The 18465-nt window shown below is 43.8% G+C and overlaps 1 protein-coding gene across 2 annotated transcripts in view; it reads left to right on the top strand.

Annotated features, from left to right (window-relative positions):
- Nucleotides 1-1681: 1681 nt before the first annotated feature.
- The window catches only part of HEMK1 (HemK methyltransferase family member 1), a 52700-nt gene continuing 35916 nt past the window's right edge, over nucleotides 1682-18465 (top strand). For both annotated transcript variants that reach the window (XM_048490824.1, XM_048490823.1), the window contains exons 1-4: nucleotides 1682-2017; nucleotides 5073-5525; nucleotides 6243-6334; nucleotides 14808-14901. In XM_048490824.1, coding sequence (XP_048346781.1) covers nucleotides 5283-5525; nucleotides 6243-6334; nucleotides 14808-14901 — 429 coding nt within the window. In that variant the 5' untranslated portion in view covers nucleotides 1682-2017; nucleotides 5073-5282. The remainder of the gene's footprint in view (nucleotides 2018-5072; nucleotides 5526-6242; nucleotides 6335-14807; nucleotides 14902-18465) is intronic.

Genomic DNA, 18465 nt, shown 5'->3' with positions numbered 1-18465 from the left:
TCCTTAGAGGTCTCCCACACAGGGCTCAGAGTGTGCAACTGGCCCAAGGCCATCCAGCTTCTGTGGCATGAGTGAGGATTCAGGTCCAGTCCACTACATTAACCACATGTTACTTAGCTCTCTGAGGTGCTACTACTCTGACTTTATTATTAAGCGCAATTAGAGGACACACCAGGGGAGAAAGAGTACTTTCATGAACCGCCAAGGAAAGCAACAACCACAGTCACAATGTAATGCTAACACTGCTCCACTTAGAATCCTTATAGGGATTTCACTTCAGGACACACTTACCAACCTGGACCCTCTGCTCTTCCAGTGGAAAATGCAAGGACAATATACTTTACACAAGAAAGTTGGGGGAGAGAAACCTCTACGTCAAATTCTGACTGCTGCAAATCTCTCTGCTGCTACCCACCTGAGGGCAACATCAATTTAAATGGGAAAGGGTTGAATATAAATCCAATAAACTATTTGGCTTCATGATGGCTCAACAACTAGGGTTGCCTGGCAAGAAGAAAAGAGTCCGGTCCTTTTAACAAAGTCCTAATAGGGTGTTATCTATTAGGTGGTAAAATTTATCTGGTGTTGTGAAAAGTTTCAGCTGCCTATAACCATGCATTAAACTTCTATTAAAGGGACAGGACATTTTTTTTCCCTTCAGGGCACTGGCAACCCAATCTTACAAGGCAAAAGATATGAGTATTTGAGCAATGGTAACAATGGGTGGAATGGAGTGGCTGGTAGTTACCGAGAATTAGGATTGTGCTTCCTGTTAACTCACTGACATGACGTCCTGCCAATATCACAGTGATGTTCTGTTGATATATATGGAGGGTTCCTTTTCAGTTTTTTTAAATACTTATGCTGTGCAAGATATGAAGAATGAAGGTTTGTTGACAGGCTTGTCAACTGGACTAGGAAAAAAAATCCTGCTCCTTTAATAGAGGCTTAACGTGTGGCAATGGCAGCTGAAGCTTTTTATGGCATGTTCACTTCGTAAATAACATCCCATCAAGCCTGTATCAAGGAAACAAAACTATCCTTCACAATTTTGAGTCATCTGGAAGTACAACTATTCCATCTACTACTTATTTAGGGCTGTCCTTGTTGCCTGCCACTGCTTCAGACTTCAGAGACCAGTTCTCCGGGAGGAAATGGCTGTTTCGGAGGGTGGACTTTATGGTGTTATACCCTGCTGAAGTCCTTCACCTCCCCAATCTCTAGGAATTTCCCAACCAGAAATTGGCAACCCTATTTGATGTTTTTTATTTCCTGGGATGTGCTGCGTAATCCAATGGGTGGGAAATAAAGTACTCTTCCTTTCCGCTAATAAGTCTAAGGGCACAGTCCCACAAAACCCATTTGAAGAAAGCAGGAATTACATGAAAATCAACGTACATAAATAAGATCAGGCTATAAGATGCCATTCTATCTTTTTAGGAACTTGGCTCTCGAAATAAGCGGTTTCTTCAGGGGGAAAACTGCAATCTGCCGGCCTTGCCATGTGGGGTCTCCCTTGTCCCCGTCATCTTTTTGACGAGCTTGGATTGCCTTAAGAGGCCTTCAGGGGGCGTGGCTTCGGTATTCTAGGAACTTCATGCTGACGTCAGAAGTTCCCCGCCCGGCTGAATTGCCCGGAGCTCGAACCGGAAGTGTATTGCTTATTGAAGTTGTAATTTACCCGATGCTCACGTGGTTTGCAGTTTGGAGAAGAAACACGGGTGGTAGACTAGAGCCTTTGTTAAACGGACAGGGGAAAGCCCTTCAGGAGCTGCAGCAGCCATTTGGTTGGATATACTGAGTCTCCCAAGTTAATTATGCAAGAAATAGGAAATATTTTGTAACCCAGTTTCGATACAGTCATGTATTTGATTTCGTATTTTTGGCCGTGGTCCCACGTGCTTTCTCTTTCTTCGCTTCTGACAAACGGTACTGCGTTGTAAACTATTCGATCAATGGGAGGCTGACCAAGTCAACAGCATTTCCTGTTAGTTCCCACCGCGTTTTTTTTTTAAAAGTAAGTGGCTGTTTTCTGGGGGAGTGTAGGTGGAAGTGTGTGTGACCTATTGATTTTCTTGTGTCTGGTATAGCTTTGTCTCTGTTAACTCCCACTTGCTTCGCTAGTGGCGGATGATACTTTTTAAGAGGCATTCCTTGTAACAATATCCTACTACTAACATTGCCATACTACTAGTGTTTCCAGATGGGAGCGACGGAGTAGGGGAGGATATATATGTCCTTTCCAGTCACGCCTTTCTCGTGGCTGCATGTTATAACTATCACCTCTTAAGAACTATCTCGTGTTTTCTTATTGTGTCTAATTTCCGAAGCGTTTAGGTGGGCTCTAGATAATAGTCTGGCCTTACATGGATCCTGAGGAGAGCGTTAAAAACACTCACTTACACCAGGGAATTTGTTGTTCTAATAATCTGTTTCTAATTTTCAAATAATCTGTATTCTCTCTTTAGTACAGCCCTGTGCAAATCTCTTTCACTGTGTCATGTGTGTTACCTTTTGTTACCTATGCTAGTCAGGGAACCTGGCTAGTTATAACTGACTCAGATGACTATGCACACTTACATGGGAGTAAGTGCAATAGAATACAGTGGGACTTACTTCTGCATAGGCTTGTGCTGTAAATGTATGTATGGTATAAAATAAAATTTTAGGCTTAAGTAGCAGCCACACTTGTTGTTTGGAGGTTCTAGCAGGGGAGCGCAGCTATCGTATACCCTTGACCGAAGAACGGTACACTCCTTCTATCTGGGATGGTCGTCTCTTGCACCGAGCGCGCAGCTTCTGGAGGGACGCACATGGAGCGGTGAGGGAGGTAGGGGACACCCGCCTAGCCAGCCAGATCAGTCGAATCAACCCTGGCGATCAATGGGGAGACAGATGTCGCAGCCAGATCGCCCTCACATCCAGCAGCCACACTTTATACTCAGATCAGATTTGTATCCTTGCAGAGTGCTAGAATTCATAAATAATACTTATTCTTGGTAAAAAGCCACATTAACTTGTATGTTTCCTTTCTGCTTCACAGGAACCACTTAAGATAATTAACATTAACCCAATAAAAGCTAAAAACACAGATAACATTAAAACCTGAGGTAAAACATACTTGGGATCCATGTCCCAGGCTATGGACTGCTTTACACAATACAAAAGTTCTACACATAAAAGCATTTCTAATAAGATATTATATGTAGTTGTGACTGTGAGCTTGTAGGGGTGGGCACAATTCACAGTGATTTCCCATTCTGGGGTGGATCTGGGGAGCAGGTGCCCTGAGTGCTCCTTCAGGGGGGTTCCAAGCAGCTCAGAGCCCCCTCACCTCAGATAGATCCATCTAAGGCAAGCACTCCCCTGCACTTGCTGCTACCTCCTTCATGCCTCCCTCTGCCTGCCCACTTCTGGCAGGTGCAGAGAGACAGGCCAGGCAGGGGGCCAAAAGAGGAAAAGCCATCCCCCCTCCCCCCCCCCCCGCAGAGAGCTCACCCTCCTGCATTGAAGGGGGTACCAACCTGCACCCTGTAGCCTCCAAAGACAAGTGGTGAGTGCAGGTGGCAGTTCGGGCACAAGAGGAAGGTCCACCCATTGAACAGCATTCATCTCTCATCTTCAGAGGCTTGCCAGGTCCAGTGTTCAACGGTGTGCTCTACCCCTGAGCTCCACATGGAGTTTGGGGGCTGGTCATGCAGTTGAGGGCTGGGCTCAAGCGGGTTCATCTTTAAACTGTGAGCTCTGCCTTGAAGCACACAGTTTAAAACTGGACCTGACTAGGCAGAGGCCAGCCTTGAACTGCAGGCTTGACCTGGCTGAGTCCAGTTTTATACTGTTGGCTCTGCCTCCGAAGGCCACATGTCTTTGGAGGAAGAGCTTTGGAGGTGGAGCCCACCCGGTAAAGCTGGACCCGGCCAGGACAGAGAAGTTCAAGACTGGCCTCGGCCTGGCTGGGTACAGCTTTTAACTACAGGCTTCAGATGTGAAGTCTGCAGTTTAAAGCTAGACCTGGCCAAGGCCAGTGTTGAACTGCATCTCTTCCCCCGCCCCTCAGTGTGTTCAGGAGTGGGATGCATAGCTCAATGCAGGGGAGTGCTTGCCCTGGGCACCATTTTTTGGTAGATACCCCATGTTCCAATACAAGTATACTTTCTGCAAATGCCATGGCACTATTACACAGGGCTGGTGTCCACAATTGGCATATTCAGGCAGCTGTGGAGGGCCATATCCTAACAGAGGCTTACTGTAAATCATTGATACTTGGCCTGCCCACTTCTTTCTGGAAGTATTGTGGGGCTCCTCCTGGTCAATATGCCATTGCCTGATGAGAGAGCTATTGGGGGCTGTTCCATAAAATTGAGTCATGCTCAACAGCTTTCTCCAGGAGCACCTCCTACAAAAGAATAGGAAATCACCTCAGAGGCCCTGTGAACTGGAGCTCTCTGGTTTCATGGTTAGCTGTGTTCCCTCCACATGCCTTTCTAACCAGAAACTGAAGAATGCCCCAGAGGCCTCTGGAGCAATTGGCCTCTTCATGATTGGAGACAGCCTGGTGAGGACAGAGCAGCAAACACTTCCTGACTCATTTAAGCCCTCCTGTTGCCAGGGAGGCTGGTAAGTAGAATGTGGAGCGTCATGGCATGGAAGCAGACGGCACAGTTCTAGCATGCTTACTGTTTCTTATTGTCATATGAAACCTGAAATTGCCCCTTACTGTATATGTGACTTGCATGCAGAAGTTCCTTTTGTGTAGGAGATCTGTAACTATGAAATGGCTTATAGCCTTGGGATAATACAAGTTCTAATAATTCCAATAGCTTAACTTTCACTGAAATACAGTTAAAATCGCTATCTTACAAAGGAAAATCTTTACAAAGGAAAATCACAGTGGATTTCCTTACAAAGGAAAATCACAGTGGAAAACTGTGAGTCAGCACTTCGCAGCATTGATGTGAGGACCAAATAGGGAGGCCATGTACACTATACTTTGCTTTCGAATATATGTGTAATTTCTAGCTTGTGTGAAAGTGAGCCAATTCTTTGTTTTGATTGCCTCTCTTTTTCTCTAGATACCTCAGTATGCATTCATTATCTGGGACAAGAGCAGAAGGATATGGGACATCACCTCTTGAGACTGTGCTGAGTACATAATGTTGAGGCTGCAAAGTGTTCTGCAGGGATAATGTGAGCTGTTAGGCCAGACTGCTGGCAAAGGCTTGCATTATGATGTGGTAGCCAGAAACCGAGGGTCTTGGACTCTGGAACCAACTTCTAGAAGTATGAAAGTTCTCATCAGTGCATTATACAAAAAGCTTTTGTGTTTGCTTCCTCATCGTGGACTTCTTGGTTCTTGCTTAAATCCTTGTCATCACTTGCGAAGACAGTATTCCTGTTCTAAGAACGATCTGGTTACGGCTGCTGATCTGGTCAGCTACTGGCAAGATGTGTTTGAAGCAAACAATATCCCTGAAGCCCAGGCATCTTCTGAGTATATTGTTTCTCATGTCCTGGGAGCAAAAACAGTTAAGTGCTGTGGTTGAAATAGAGACTACATGCAGAGTACTGTAGTGGATGTCTACAGACCTGCTAACACTTTTGTAAAATATGTGTTAGTTCCTTTCAATAAGCAAGAGTTGTTTGAGAAACCGTCTTTCCTTATGCTGTAAGGTACTTTGCTTTCCTCTGATCAGACTTCATCAGGGATGTGAGCTTTAGATGTACTGTTAGCAGTAGCACTGAAATACAGTTTATTCCAGTGATAACATTAGATTCTTAGTTTGGATACCAGACAAAAAAGAATAACTTTTCCCCAAGATTGTGATTATTAAGCTGTTGCACATACCATTCTATTAGGGGAAATTAATTTTGCTGCAGTGTGTTCAGCATATAACACCCACATTTGCACTAGTTTTCCTAAGCTCAGAATTGTGGCCTTGAGATAATACTATAGAGAACTCTGGTGTGTAAATATGCCTTTTCACAGCTATATCAGGCCAGGAAGGTTATCACCTGGTTAGTAATAGCCACTTACCTGTGGTAAGAATTATTTTCGGGTGGACAAACTGGAAAATTTTGTAAATGGGAGCAGGCTAAGGGTTTTTTGTTGTTTTAAACTTTTAGGGTGCTTTACATGACAAAACATAGGTATGTGTGGCTGGATCGGCTAATGTGTGTATTTTTGTTTGTGGGCCATCAGTGCTTGAGAACTTAGTTTTCATTTGTATGTGCTCTGTCTTCAGTTCCACAGCTTGAGTGCCAGCAGCATCTCGACTCCGCTCTCAGCAGGGCAACGGGAGCAGGTCCAGCAGCTATGTACAAAACGGTTACAAAGGTAGGACCCTTTTGCTAGCATATTTTGCTTTCTCAAAAGACTTCAGAGGAAACAGGAGAGTGGAAATCAGTAAGTGGAGAAATAGTTAGGCTTTTAGATCAGTTGCTTGTATGGCGTTGCCTGGGGAATAACAAATGGCTGAATCAGGTTGCAGTTATTTGTATCATGGAAGAAACACCGCTCAGACTCACTTGGAGAGCCACTGGTTGCCACCCAGGAGGAAGTGGGGATGGGGAGCAGCAACCTTCAAGCCAACCGCATGGTCCCCTCATGTCTTCATGAATTACTATTTAAGAGGGATGGGATTGCTTTTAGATTAAAACCACAAAATTCTTTGTATTGATTATTACTGAGTTTGGGACAAATAGAAAACATGACTTTAAGGTACAGTAATAATGCTGTTTAATATTAGATGGTTGAATTTAGTCCTGATTTTAATGCATTCCTGCATTCATAGTATTAAAATTCCCTTTGTGCTTTGAAAATTAAAAGCATAGATAAAACAAGCAAAGGTCCATGTTAGTGTCCTATTTTCTTCAGTTTGTGGAATCTGGCAAAGTCTTAGACATTGGGATGTCAGGGTTGATTTATTGTAACCCCATCAAAAAACAACAACAATTTTATGCCAAATAAAGGCTAAATGATGAATGATGAAAAAAAAAAAACAATAGCATCCTTGGGTGCTGAGAAAATGTCCAGAAGCTCCAAGGAAGCCTCAACAAGATTTCCACTGGGAAGAAGAGGAGCTTTTTGATTCTTAAAACAACTTCTTGCCCCAACCTGCTTCTTATTTGATGTGTTTGATGATACGATGATGATCAAAGTTTGAATTATTGGCAGGTATATTGCATTATGCATATCTTGGCTTTGGCATAACCACTAATGTATTTTCACTATTCAAATAATGCAGATTTGTGAGGGCAGTATCTTCCCATTAAAATTTCAGAAGGTAGAAAAACTACATGAGTGGCTGTTATCATTACCGTGCATGTGGCTAAGCTGGTTTGTAACCTCCTTCACTGATTGCTTTTGCCAGCCTTGTCCATTATTTGGTGATAGACAAACCTACTTTGTACCTAATGCGCTGAAAAGTATGAAATTGTTTGAGATATATAGTTGTTTATTCCCCTTAGATGTAAAAGTCATGAGACATTTGTATACATGGCCCAACGCAAAGGATTGGGCAGCCCCAATCACATGGCTGGGCACCCAGACACAGTGTTGCAGCTGCTCCGTCCCACCGTTCCCAGGAGGGCTTTCTGACAGCATGGGGAGCCAAAACAGCAAAAGAAGCCGCCTGCCATCAGAAAGACCTCCATAGGGTTTCCATTGACTTACACCACCAAAAAGATGGCATGAGTTCAGGAGCAAGCCAGCAGCGTTTCTGGTTGCAAAGTGGGGGTGGATGGAATTCAGCTTTTTGCCGCCTGCCATCTCCAAGCCCATGTGACCTTTGAAGGCAGTATTTACCAGGTGAGGGAGGGGGAGAGGGGCTTCCCCTCCCATTTTTAAAAAAGCTAATGGAACCAAAGTGGCCCAAAAATGCCAGGAAAAAAATCAGCATTTTTCGGGATCTGCTTTTCAATTCCCTTAAATTACTGCTATTTTTTTCTGCCGAAGAAAACCAAAAGAAGCCACTTTGTCTTTATTTTTTGGCTCAGCTTTTGTCTGGATACACAGCCTTAATCATGCTTAGTATTGCTCTATAGGTATCTGAAATAAGAACATAAGAACATAAGAACAAGCCAGCTGGATCAGACCAAAGTCCATCTAGTCCAGCTCTCTGCTACTCGCAGTGGCCCACCAGGTGCCTTTGGGAGCTCACATGTAGGATGTGAACGCAATGGCCTTCTGCGGCTGTTGCTCCCGATCACCTGGTCTGTTAAGGCATTTGCAATCTCAGATCAATGAGGCTCAAGAGTGGTAGCCATATATCGCTCTCTCCTACATCAATCTGTCCAGGCGCCTTCTAAAGCTATCGAAATTAGTGGCGATCCGCGCATCCTGTGGCAGCATATTCTAAACACGAATCACACGTTGCGTGAAGAAGTGTTTCCTTTTATTAGTCCTAATTCTTCCCCCAAGCATTTTCAATAATGAAAAACCCCTGGTTCTAGTATTGTGAGAAAGAGAGAAAAATTTCTTTCTGTCAACATTTTCTACCCCATGCATAATTTTGTAGACTTCAATCATATCCCCCCTCAGCCGCCTCCTCTCCAAACTAAAGAGTCCCAAACGCTGCAGCCTCTCCTCATAGGGAAGGTGCTCCAGTCCCTCAATCATCCTTGTTGCCCTTCTCTGCACTTTTTCTATCTCCTCAATATCCTTTTTGAGATGCGGCGACCAGAACTGGACACAGTACTCCAAGTGCGGTCGCACCACTGCTTTATATAAGGGCATGACAATCTTTGCAGTTTTATTCTCAATTCCTTTTCTAATGATCCCCAGCATAGAGTTTGCCTTTTTCACAGCTGCCATGCATTGAGTTGACATTCCCATGGAACTATCAACTAAGATGCCTTTCCTGGTCTGTGACTGATAGCACTGACCCCTGTAGCGTGTATGTGAAGTTTGGATTTTTTGCCCCTATGTGCATCACTTTACATTTTGCTACATTGAACTGCATTTGCCATTTCTGAGCCCACTCACCTAATTTATCAAGGTCCCCTTGGAGCTCTTCGCAATCCTTTGTGGTTCTCACCACCCTACATAATTTGGTATCATCTGCAAACTTGGCCACCACGCTACCCACCCCTACTTCCAGGTCATTTATGAATAGGTTAAAGAGCACTGGTCCCAAAACGGATCCTTGGGGGACCCCACTCCCGACATCTCTCCATTGTGAGAACTTCCCATTTACACCCACTCTTTGTTTCCTGTTTCTCAACCAGTTTTTAATCCATAGGAGGACTTCCCCTCTTATTCCTTCATTGCTGAGTTTTCTCAACAGTCTCTGGTGAGGAACTTTGTCAAAAGCCTTTTGGAAATCCAAGTAGACAATGTCCACCGGTTCACCCCTGTCCACATGCCTGTTTACACCCTCAAAGAACTCTAGTGAGTTTGTAAGACAGGATTTGCCTCTGCAAAAGCCATGCTGACTCTTTCTCAGCAGGTCTTGCTTTTCTACATGTTTTATAATTTTATCTTTAATGATAGATTCTACTAATTTACCAGGAACAGATGTCAAACTGACTGGCCTGTAATTTCCCGGGTCCCCCCTAGATCCTTTTAAAAAGATTGGTGTGACATTGGCCATCTTCCAGTCTTCAGGGATGGAGCCTGATTTCAGGGATAAGTTGCATATTAAAGTGAGAAGATCAGCAATTTCATGCTTGAGCACTTTAAGAACTCTTGGGTGAATGCAATCTGGGCCAGGGGATTTGGTAACATTTAGTTTATCAATGGCTGCCAGAACTTCTTCCTTGTCTACCACTATCTTCGCTAGTTCCTCGGATTCGCCTCCTAAGAAGCTTGGTTCAGGTGCAGGAATGTTCCTCACCTCCTCTTGGGTGAAGACAGATGCAAAGAATTCATTCAGCTTCTCTGCAATCTCCCTGCCATCTTTTAGCACACCCTTTGTTCCTTTGTCATCTAACGGGCCTACCGCTTCCCTTGCTGGCTTCCTGCTTTTGATGTACTTGAAGAACTGTTTGTTGCTGGTCTTGATGTTCGCAGCCATGCGTTCCTCATAATCCTTTTTGCCTCCCCTTACAGCTAACTTGGCTTCTCTTTTGCCACCATTTGTGTTCCCTCTCATATTCTTCATCAGCCAAACTGGACTTCCATTTTCTAAAAGACATTTTCTTTTTTCTGATAATTTCCTCAACCTCTCTTGTTAACCATGGTGGCTTACTTTTGGACTGGGTGCTGCCTTTTCTAACCTGTGGAACACATTCCAGCTGAGCTTTTATGACTGTGTTTTTAAATAACCTCCAAGCATCCTGGACAGTTTTGACTCTCTTGATTTTCCATTTCAGCTTTTTGCGCACTATCCCCCTCATCTTTGAGAAATTTCCCTTTCTGAAGGCGAATGTAACTACATTAGTAGTTGCCACTTGTTCGCATGCTGAGATACTGAATCTGATAGCATTGTGGTCGCTGTTCCCTATCAGCTCAACAACACTGACTTCCTGTACCAGGTCCTGGGTCCCACATAGAATTAGATCTAGGATCACCTCTCCCCTGGTTGGTTCCACAACCATCTGCTCTAAGCCACAGTCATTTAGCATATCCAGGAATGTTCTCTCCTTACTATGACCTGAACATGCATTTTTCCAGTTTATATGGGGATAGTTAAAATCACCCATTACCACTACATTTTTGTTTTTGTTGGCCTCTCTAATTTCTTTTTCCATCTCAGAATCCTCTTGTGCATTTTGGTCAGGGGGACGATAATATATTCCTAATATTAAACTGTCCTTCACACCTGGTATTGATATCCACAGTGATTCTGTAGGGGAACCAGCTCCCCTTGCATTGTCTATTTTATGTGATACTATTCTCTCTTTGATGTAAAGGGCAACTCCACCCCCAATGCGCCCTGTCCTATCCTTCCTATAGAGCCTGTAGCCTGGTATAACAGCATCCCACTGGTTCTCCTCATTCCACCATGTCTCTGTAATGCCCACTATATCAAAGTCCTCCTTCAAAACTCTGTACTCTAGCTCCACATTTTAGGTCGAAAGCTTCTACTATTAGCATAGAGACACCTGTATACCCTGTCTCTGTCCTTAACCTGGGATTTATGTGCTTTACCCTCAAGTCTTTTGTAGACTCTATCCCTTGTCACATGCACATTGCTATGTTCCTCGCTTGTATGTGGTTGATTTAGAAAAACCTCCCTCTCTGTCTGCATCCCCATAGATACTGTATTCGAACCGAAGTCACCTCAGCTCCTGTCGGCTTTCCCCAGTGATCAGTTTAAAAGCTGTTCTGCCACCTTTTTTTAATGTTGGAGCCAGCAGCCTGGTTCCTCTTTGGTTAAGATGAAGTCTCTTCCTTTTGTACAGGCCTGCCTTGTCCCAAAAGGTTCCCCAGTTCCTGACAAATCTGAAACCCTCTGCCTTACACCACCTTCTCATCCACGCATTGAGACCCTGTATCTCCGCTTGCCTAGCTCGCCCTGCGCGTGGAATGGTAGCATTTCTGAGAATGCCACCTTGGAGGTCCTGGACTTCAACCTGTTTCCTAGCAGCCTAAATTTAGCTTCCAAAACCTCCCGGCTACATTTCCCAATGTCGTTGGTGCCAATGTGGACCACAACTGCTGACTCCACCCCAGCACTGTCTAAAAGCCTATCTAGGCGGCGCTGACATCCGCGAACCTTCGCACTCAGGCAGGCAAGTCACCATGGGGTCATCACGCCTCTACAAACCCAACTCTCTACATTTCTAATGATGATCGAATCACCCACTACAAAGGAGCCCCCACCTCCTCGTAGGGGTATCCTCAGTGCGAGAGGATAGCTGATCACCAGTTAAGGAAGGGATCCCATCTAAGGGAGCATCTTTCCCCACCTCAGACTGGCACCCTCCATCCCCAAGGCCTTCATTCTCCATGACATCTGAAGAGATGTCACCTTGGGAGTGGGACCCGGCTGTTAGGTCCCTGAAAGCCTCGTCTGTCACCTTCTCTGCCTCTTTCAGCTTCTCCAGGTCTGCCACCTTGGCTTCAAGAGAACGCACACGTTCCTTGAGTGCCAGGAGCTCATTGCAGCGAGGGCACACCCATGACTTCTGTCCTAGTGGCAGATAGTCATACATGTGACACTCAGTGCAAAACACTGGAAGGCCCCCATCCCCCTGCTGGCTTTCTGCCTTCATGAAATATATCATACCAATGATAAAATCTCTCCCCTGCCTTCCAGTTTGTTTCCGGGTACATTTTCAATAGCTGCTTTTGATACAGAACCAGAAAAAAGAGCCCCTGCTCTGTGGTGAGAAGCTTCCTGGCAAGACCTGTCTAACTGCTTGTAGAAGATAGCGAGGATTACGAAGGTGGAAGCACTCTCCAAGCTAGACAGAGGCCAAGATATCTGTGGTTTCATTGGCAAAAACAGCATTTCCAGTCGTGCCCAGAAACAAGGAAGTAGTCTTCAGGAATTAAATGAAGCTAGTTAGGCAGTCTTCTTCAAGGCAGGTAATAGGTTTGAATTTGCTGTCAATGGCAGAAGGCTAATTACTAAAAGACAACGCATGTGAAGCTTAGTCATGCCATAAAGAAGAAACTGTAATGTTCATAGGTATGCCAGAACCCTTCTGCTCCTAAATCATTCCATTTCAGATTACAACATCTAAATGTTTAGTCCAGAGTATTTAGCTGTCCTTTTTAGAGAACCGAGTCTTTGACTATTTCTCAGATGTTAAGCAAGCGAAGTTCACAGCATCATAAGAACATAAGAAAAAGCCTGCTGGATCAGACCAGAGTCCATCTAGTCCAGCACTCTGCTACTCACAGTGGCCCACCAGGTGTCTTTGGGAGCTCACATGCAGGAGGTGAAAGCAATGGCCTTGAGCTGCCTGCCTCCATAGATAATGCATTCTAAGATCTTGTCATAGCCAGAATTTGTACAATTCCTTCATATGTCCAAATGCCAGGCTGAGGTCACTTGCACCATCCAGCTGTGATGTCAGGTGAAGCAATCTGTTCTATATCTATGAATCTGATCCATGAATTGTACAGATAGGATTTTCTCTTGATCTCCCTACCAGTATTCATTAGCCTAAGTAAGTGTTGGGTTAACTGTTAATTACAGTCTGCAGCAGTGGCGAAGCCACCAGGGGGCGGGGGTGCGCAATGCACTAGGCGCACTGATTCTGGTCACGTGGGGAGCAGAAACATCCCCCTGCGGCGCCCCCCCCTTCCGCTGCGCCCCCCACCCCCCACCCCCCCCCATGGTGCCCCCCACCCCACTTACTTTTAGGAATGGAACATCCCAGAGAAGAACCCTGCCTGTGTTGCCTGAGCCTGGTGGGAACTACATTTCCCAGGTAACGCAGGCAGGCTTCTTCCCAGGCAACGCAGGCAGGCTTCTTTGGCCTGCTCCTTTCCTAAAAGTAAGGGGGGGGTGCCACGGGGAAGGGGGGTGCCGCGGGGTGTGTGTGAAAAAACCAGAGTGTGCACCAGGCGCACTGTGGCCTAGCTACGCCTCTGGTCTTCAGATTTCCTCACAGGAGACTGAAATTAGATACAAAAATTGAACCAATAACTTCTATGTTAGTATCTAAGATAAGAGTCACATGGACAGGCTTTACAGGCAAAGGGGAGTACAGATAGAACTTTTCCTAAGTGGAGTAATAAAAGTGCCCCTACTTTCAGAAGAAAAGCTGCAGTAAATCCTAAGAAATGAGCACACCGCTGTTCTGAGAAAATATGCGGAGTGAGTCTCACCGAGTTGAATTGGAATTACAGGCTAAAATGGTTTGAAAATTATGGGAGCTGATCCACCTCATAACTTTTTCAGGTGAACTCTTTTGTTCCCCAAAAATTCTAGTCTTCTCAGATTAGAATTAGATTATTAAAAGCCTGTGTGCCGGTCTTGTGCTTGAACAGTCTGTATTCCTCAAGATACTCAAATAAGGTAGCTGTTCCTACCTTGCCTTTTGTGAGTCATGACTTGAACAAGCAATGTGGCTGGGATAAATGTTGCTTATATCCAACAACAAAGCCTGTGTCAGGCCAATGCAATCTTAAAGAAACCAGGTTAAAGACAGTCTAGCATATGGTCTGCTGAAGGAGTCCATATGACCAGAACGCCCCTTTTTCCGCTCTTCTTCTGTGTGGTCTGACGTATGAAACTTGATGGAAACAAGTTGTCTTCCATTCTGCCATATAATTTGTTTAGGGAAACAAGGGACTCTTTCTTTCTGAGTGTGATGTCAGAACTATTTCTGTGGCTGTGCATGGTGTTATGTTCTGTAATTCCAAGGTTGTGGCTAGTTCCTCTATGTGACCTTAGTCTAGGCAAAAGGCACAGTAATGGAGGCATAGGATGGTACTTACCAGCTGATGTAATTATCTCCAGGCTGTGAAAAGTTTGCCTGCTCATTTTCCCACATTAAACCTCTATCAACAGGGAAGGAGATTTTTTTTTCCACCAAGTTGATAGCAATGTCACCTAAAGGAGGTATACCTGACTCCTCACTGCTTAACTTTGATCAGTTATCTGGGAAGGGTTCCAGTAAAGTAGAAGTTAATGAGCCCTGACATATGGATTTCCCAGTGTACTCTTCGATGGACTGTTTGCTGCTCTGCCATGGAAATTTGGAGGAATTTGTTCAGTAGTTAATTTAACATCAGATAACATTTTCAAATTTTAGGACATCACTGACTTTTCATCTTCCCCTTCCATTTCACCTTAAGGGATATTGCTAGTACAGTTTTCCTTGCTTCAGTGAAGTGTGATAAAGTGAGTATGATCATAAGACCTTGTGGGTTACACAGTATAATTCTCTTCCTCCTCCTCCTCCTCCAGAATGCCTGTCCAGTATATCCTTGGTGAGTGGGATTTCCTGGACCTGACACTCAAGATGAAACCTCCAGTTTTCATTCCTCGGCCAGAGACAGAGGTAAGACATAAGAGGCAAAACGAGTTGCTTCTCCAGTGTGGTGTAATGGCTGAGTACAGACCCATGTTCTTCATCCCGGTGATTTGAAGGAAGTGCAGAGTGAGATGGCAATCAGGAAATTCCTTTTTACTTATTCACATTGAATCTTATGGGTGACCCTTATCTAGCATGTATTATAGTCAAACCTTTGGGATTCAGTTGCTTTTCCTGTTGCTTGAACCAAGTTGAAATATCTTTTTCTGTATCTCTGTGGTTCTGATTTGTGGAGTAAACAAAAAGTGAACCACAGGTTTCAAGACTCTGTTGGCTTTCCAGACTGGATGTCTGCAGTTTATCAAAATGGGCCCTGTCTTATGGTTGGGTAAATCTACAATTCTAACCCATATTCAAAGCTTCCATTGATCATGGGTGTGTGAAATTGCCAAACAGGGAGACCTTGCACTGGGATATCACTATCCTCCAGTCTTTAAGCAAATGCCAACTGTGTGCTGCAGTCAGTGGTGGTAAAAACAGCACAGTGTTACTAACTCAGCCCATATGCTTGTTTAATTAGTAACTGATCGTGCTGACTTAGCTTACAATACTGTCTTGGGCTGTTTTCTGTTTGGAAAAAAAACAACAGTTGGCTCCCATCCTCTATACCAGGGGTAGGGAACCTGCGGCTCTCCAGATGTTCAGGAACTACAATTCCCATCAGCCCCTACCAGCATGGCCAATTGGCCATGCTGACAGAGGCTGATGGGAATTGTAGTTCCTGAACATCTGGAGAGCCGCAGGTTCCCTACCCCTGCTCTATACTATGTTGTCTTAAATAAACAACAGAGAGTAATGGACCTTTTCAACCCCAAATGCAGTTGCAATTCTGCCCTCTCTCCACTTATATACTTATATCTGTATACCCCAAGTCTCTAGAATTGGCTGCATGCTCTTCCAGTATTAATTCTGAATGCTGTATAATTAACCCTTAAAAGTTCTTCCAGTAGCTGAAAGTGCTTGAATGAAGTGCTTAATTGGGGGTGGGGGGGTGGGTTTAGAATTCAACACCACATGTTTTAAGTGCTTTACATTATGTAGTTTGGGTACCCCACCTTTTTTGAGACTTCAGGCACTTCTAGCATTCCAATGCAGGGTGGGGAGCCAATAAGGAAATGTCAGAGAGTTCAGTTATGTGTAGCTGTAAATACCTTCCGTTCAGCATTTCAGGTGGATCTGTTTAACAAGATGCCTTTTTTTAATGAACACAATATTTTAAAACAACTTCGATACACACAGCTTACCTTCAGTAGCACAATGAAGATCCTTATACTGAGGTGGAAGCTGATGTCAAAGCAGCATTTTTAAAGATCTGCCCTGCCAATCCAATGGCCAATCAGAAGCCTCGCTTGACATACTTAACAGACACTTAGAAAGGTCCAGTGGGCATATTGGCACCCATGGGCACTATGCTGGAAACCCCTGTTATAGCCAAACAGTTAAGATTAAATCAGACCTCCAAAGAAGATTTCAAGCAAAGACTGGAATGCAGTAATTTTCTCCCTTGAGCCAGGGATGGCGATGAAAGGGATAATAAAGCCCTTTTAAACTCTTTCCATGAATTTCAAAGTTGTTCTAGGAAATGGCTTCTATTTGAATACTTGTAAATGATTTAAGACATGACGGTTTAATGGCATCATTATTAAAATGTATTAAAAGGGAGCAAATTAAGGCACTGAAAATGGTTAATAGCAATACAATCTTATGGTCCAGGTGTACTTGCTGAAGAGTCATGCTTATGAAGGGGACTGGTTAGGTACCCAGGAGTCATCTACTTCAGAGCAGGCTCAGCAAATAGAAAAACAATGTGCCAGTGGTTGTTACTGTGACAGATTCCAGGACTTAAGTGTAATTAAGCAGATCCAGCCTGAATATAAAGAGTTAACTACATAAGATTGCTTCTGTTTGGCTGGAAGACAGCCTGCCAGTTAATCAGTGGGTGGTTAATTTGAACAGAAAACAGAGTTGGAGAAGAGTTTTGGAAAAGCAGAGGTTGAGTGAACAACTTTTACTCTTGCCTGAAAGCTTGGCTTTCTGGGGGAATTGTTAGACATGGCTGGTCTGATCTGCATTACCTGGTAGCAGTTTAACACAGACACACACTGGGATATTGGTTATCTTTTGGGAAAGATATGCTGAAGAGAAGAGGCAGTGAGGCTTGTAATTCACTCATTACCCAAAAAGGGGAAGGATTATTCTAAAGGACAGAAGGGAAAATCCTGATTATAATCCATGCAGAGAAGGAGTACTCATACAGTAGGTTGTCCTTAGCCTGGTGTTAAGTCAAATTGCTAAGATTTTACCTCAGGGTAAATGTATGCTCTCAAGCTATCTAAAAGTGAAGTCATTCTAGTAACTCTTCCATCAGGAGGCAGACAGACTTAACTGGAATGATAAATTCCTAAGGAAAACTGACAGTTTTTAATCCTTTTTGTAAATTAAGTTACTTGTAACCTCTTTCCAGGGACTGAGAAACATGACCAAATCTGGTAACAGCATTTAAACTGAAACAGCAACAACATTCTGTAAATAACTGCTTTTTTAAAAAAAAATACCTGTTTTCTTTTTGCAAAAACACCAAACAACTTAGTTTTAATTAATGTTTCTAGCTGCTTTTTAAACTGTTCAGTAGCCTTTGATGCCAAATCATTTCTGACAAGGAATAGAGTGTGGCACTCTACAACTTTCTGAGAAGGTCCTTAGGATGGGGGGGGGGGGGAGCCCAATGTATTTTATTTATTTATTTATCATTAAAAGTGGGCCAAGATTTGTATACCTATATAACATCACTCACACACTATGCTCATAAAACGAGAGCTACTCAGTTCTTGTGGGGATAAGCTGATTACCTTTCAGAGGGAAAAATTTCCTCAGTGCATCTGAAAGTATTTGTAATGTAGAGTGATTCTTTCTTGCTCTCATCCAAAAACTCAAACAAGTTTTTATCTCCATAAAGGTGGTTACTGCTTCCACTATCTAAATTCCATGTGTTCAGTTTTATTTCTCCAGATTTCACCTCAAAAAACTTCTTTGATAGAGTCTGTTTGCCTTGCAGTCCCAGCACAGCTAATCTGAGAAGGACCATATTGTTTTTTATTGATCATTGCTGTAAAATGCAAATTTATTTATTATTAGATTTTATAGACTGCCCAATTCCCGGGGGGCTCTGGGAGGTGTATAGTAACAGGCAATGCACAATAAAATACAGTCTCTCTAACATCTAAGCTAAACTGAACCAAGTGGCGCCCTCCTAGCAGACCTTCAGTGCTTGACTTGCAAAATAATCTATTTTATTACGTGCACGGTGTGATGGATTGCCTGCAAAATATAATTTTTAATGCAGTTCTGTCTAAGTAAGATGTTGTTTACCTTCAGAGTGAGGCAGAAAGACCTAGGAGCAAGGGAGACACCTAATTGGCTGTGGCCTTCTGCACTCTGAATGGGCGAGTCACTGCAGGAGGATATCTCCCTTGTTTCAACAAGCCGAGAGGCTTTTGGAATTTTGAGTTCCTGACAGGAACATCTATCCAT

Source organism: Sphaerodactylus townsendi, linkage group LG03 (genome assembly GCF_021028975.2).
Source record: "Sphaerodactylus townsendi isolate TG3544 linkage group LG03, MPM_Stown_v2.3, whole genome shotgun sequence".
NCBI lineage: Eukaryota > Metazoa > Chordata > Lepidosauria > Squamata > Sphaerodactylidae > Sphaerodactylus > Sphaerodactylus townsendi.
Note: the sequence above shows the minus strand (reverse complement) of the source record. Positions and strands in the feature narration are given on the sequence as shown.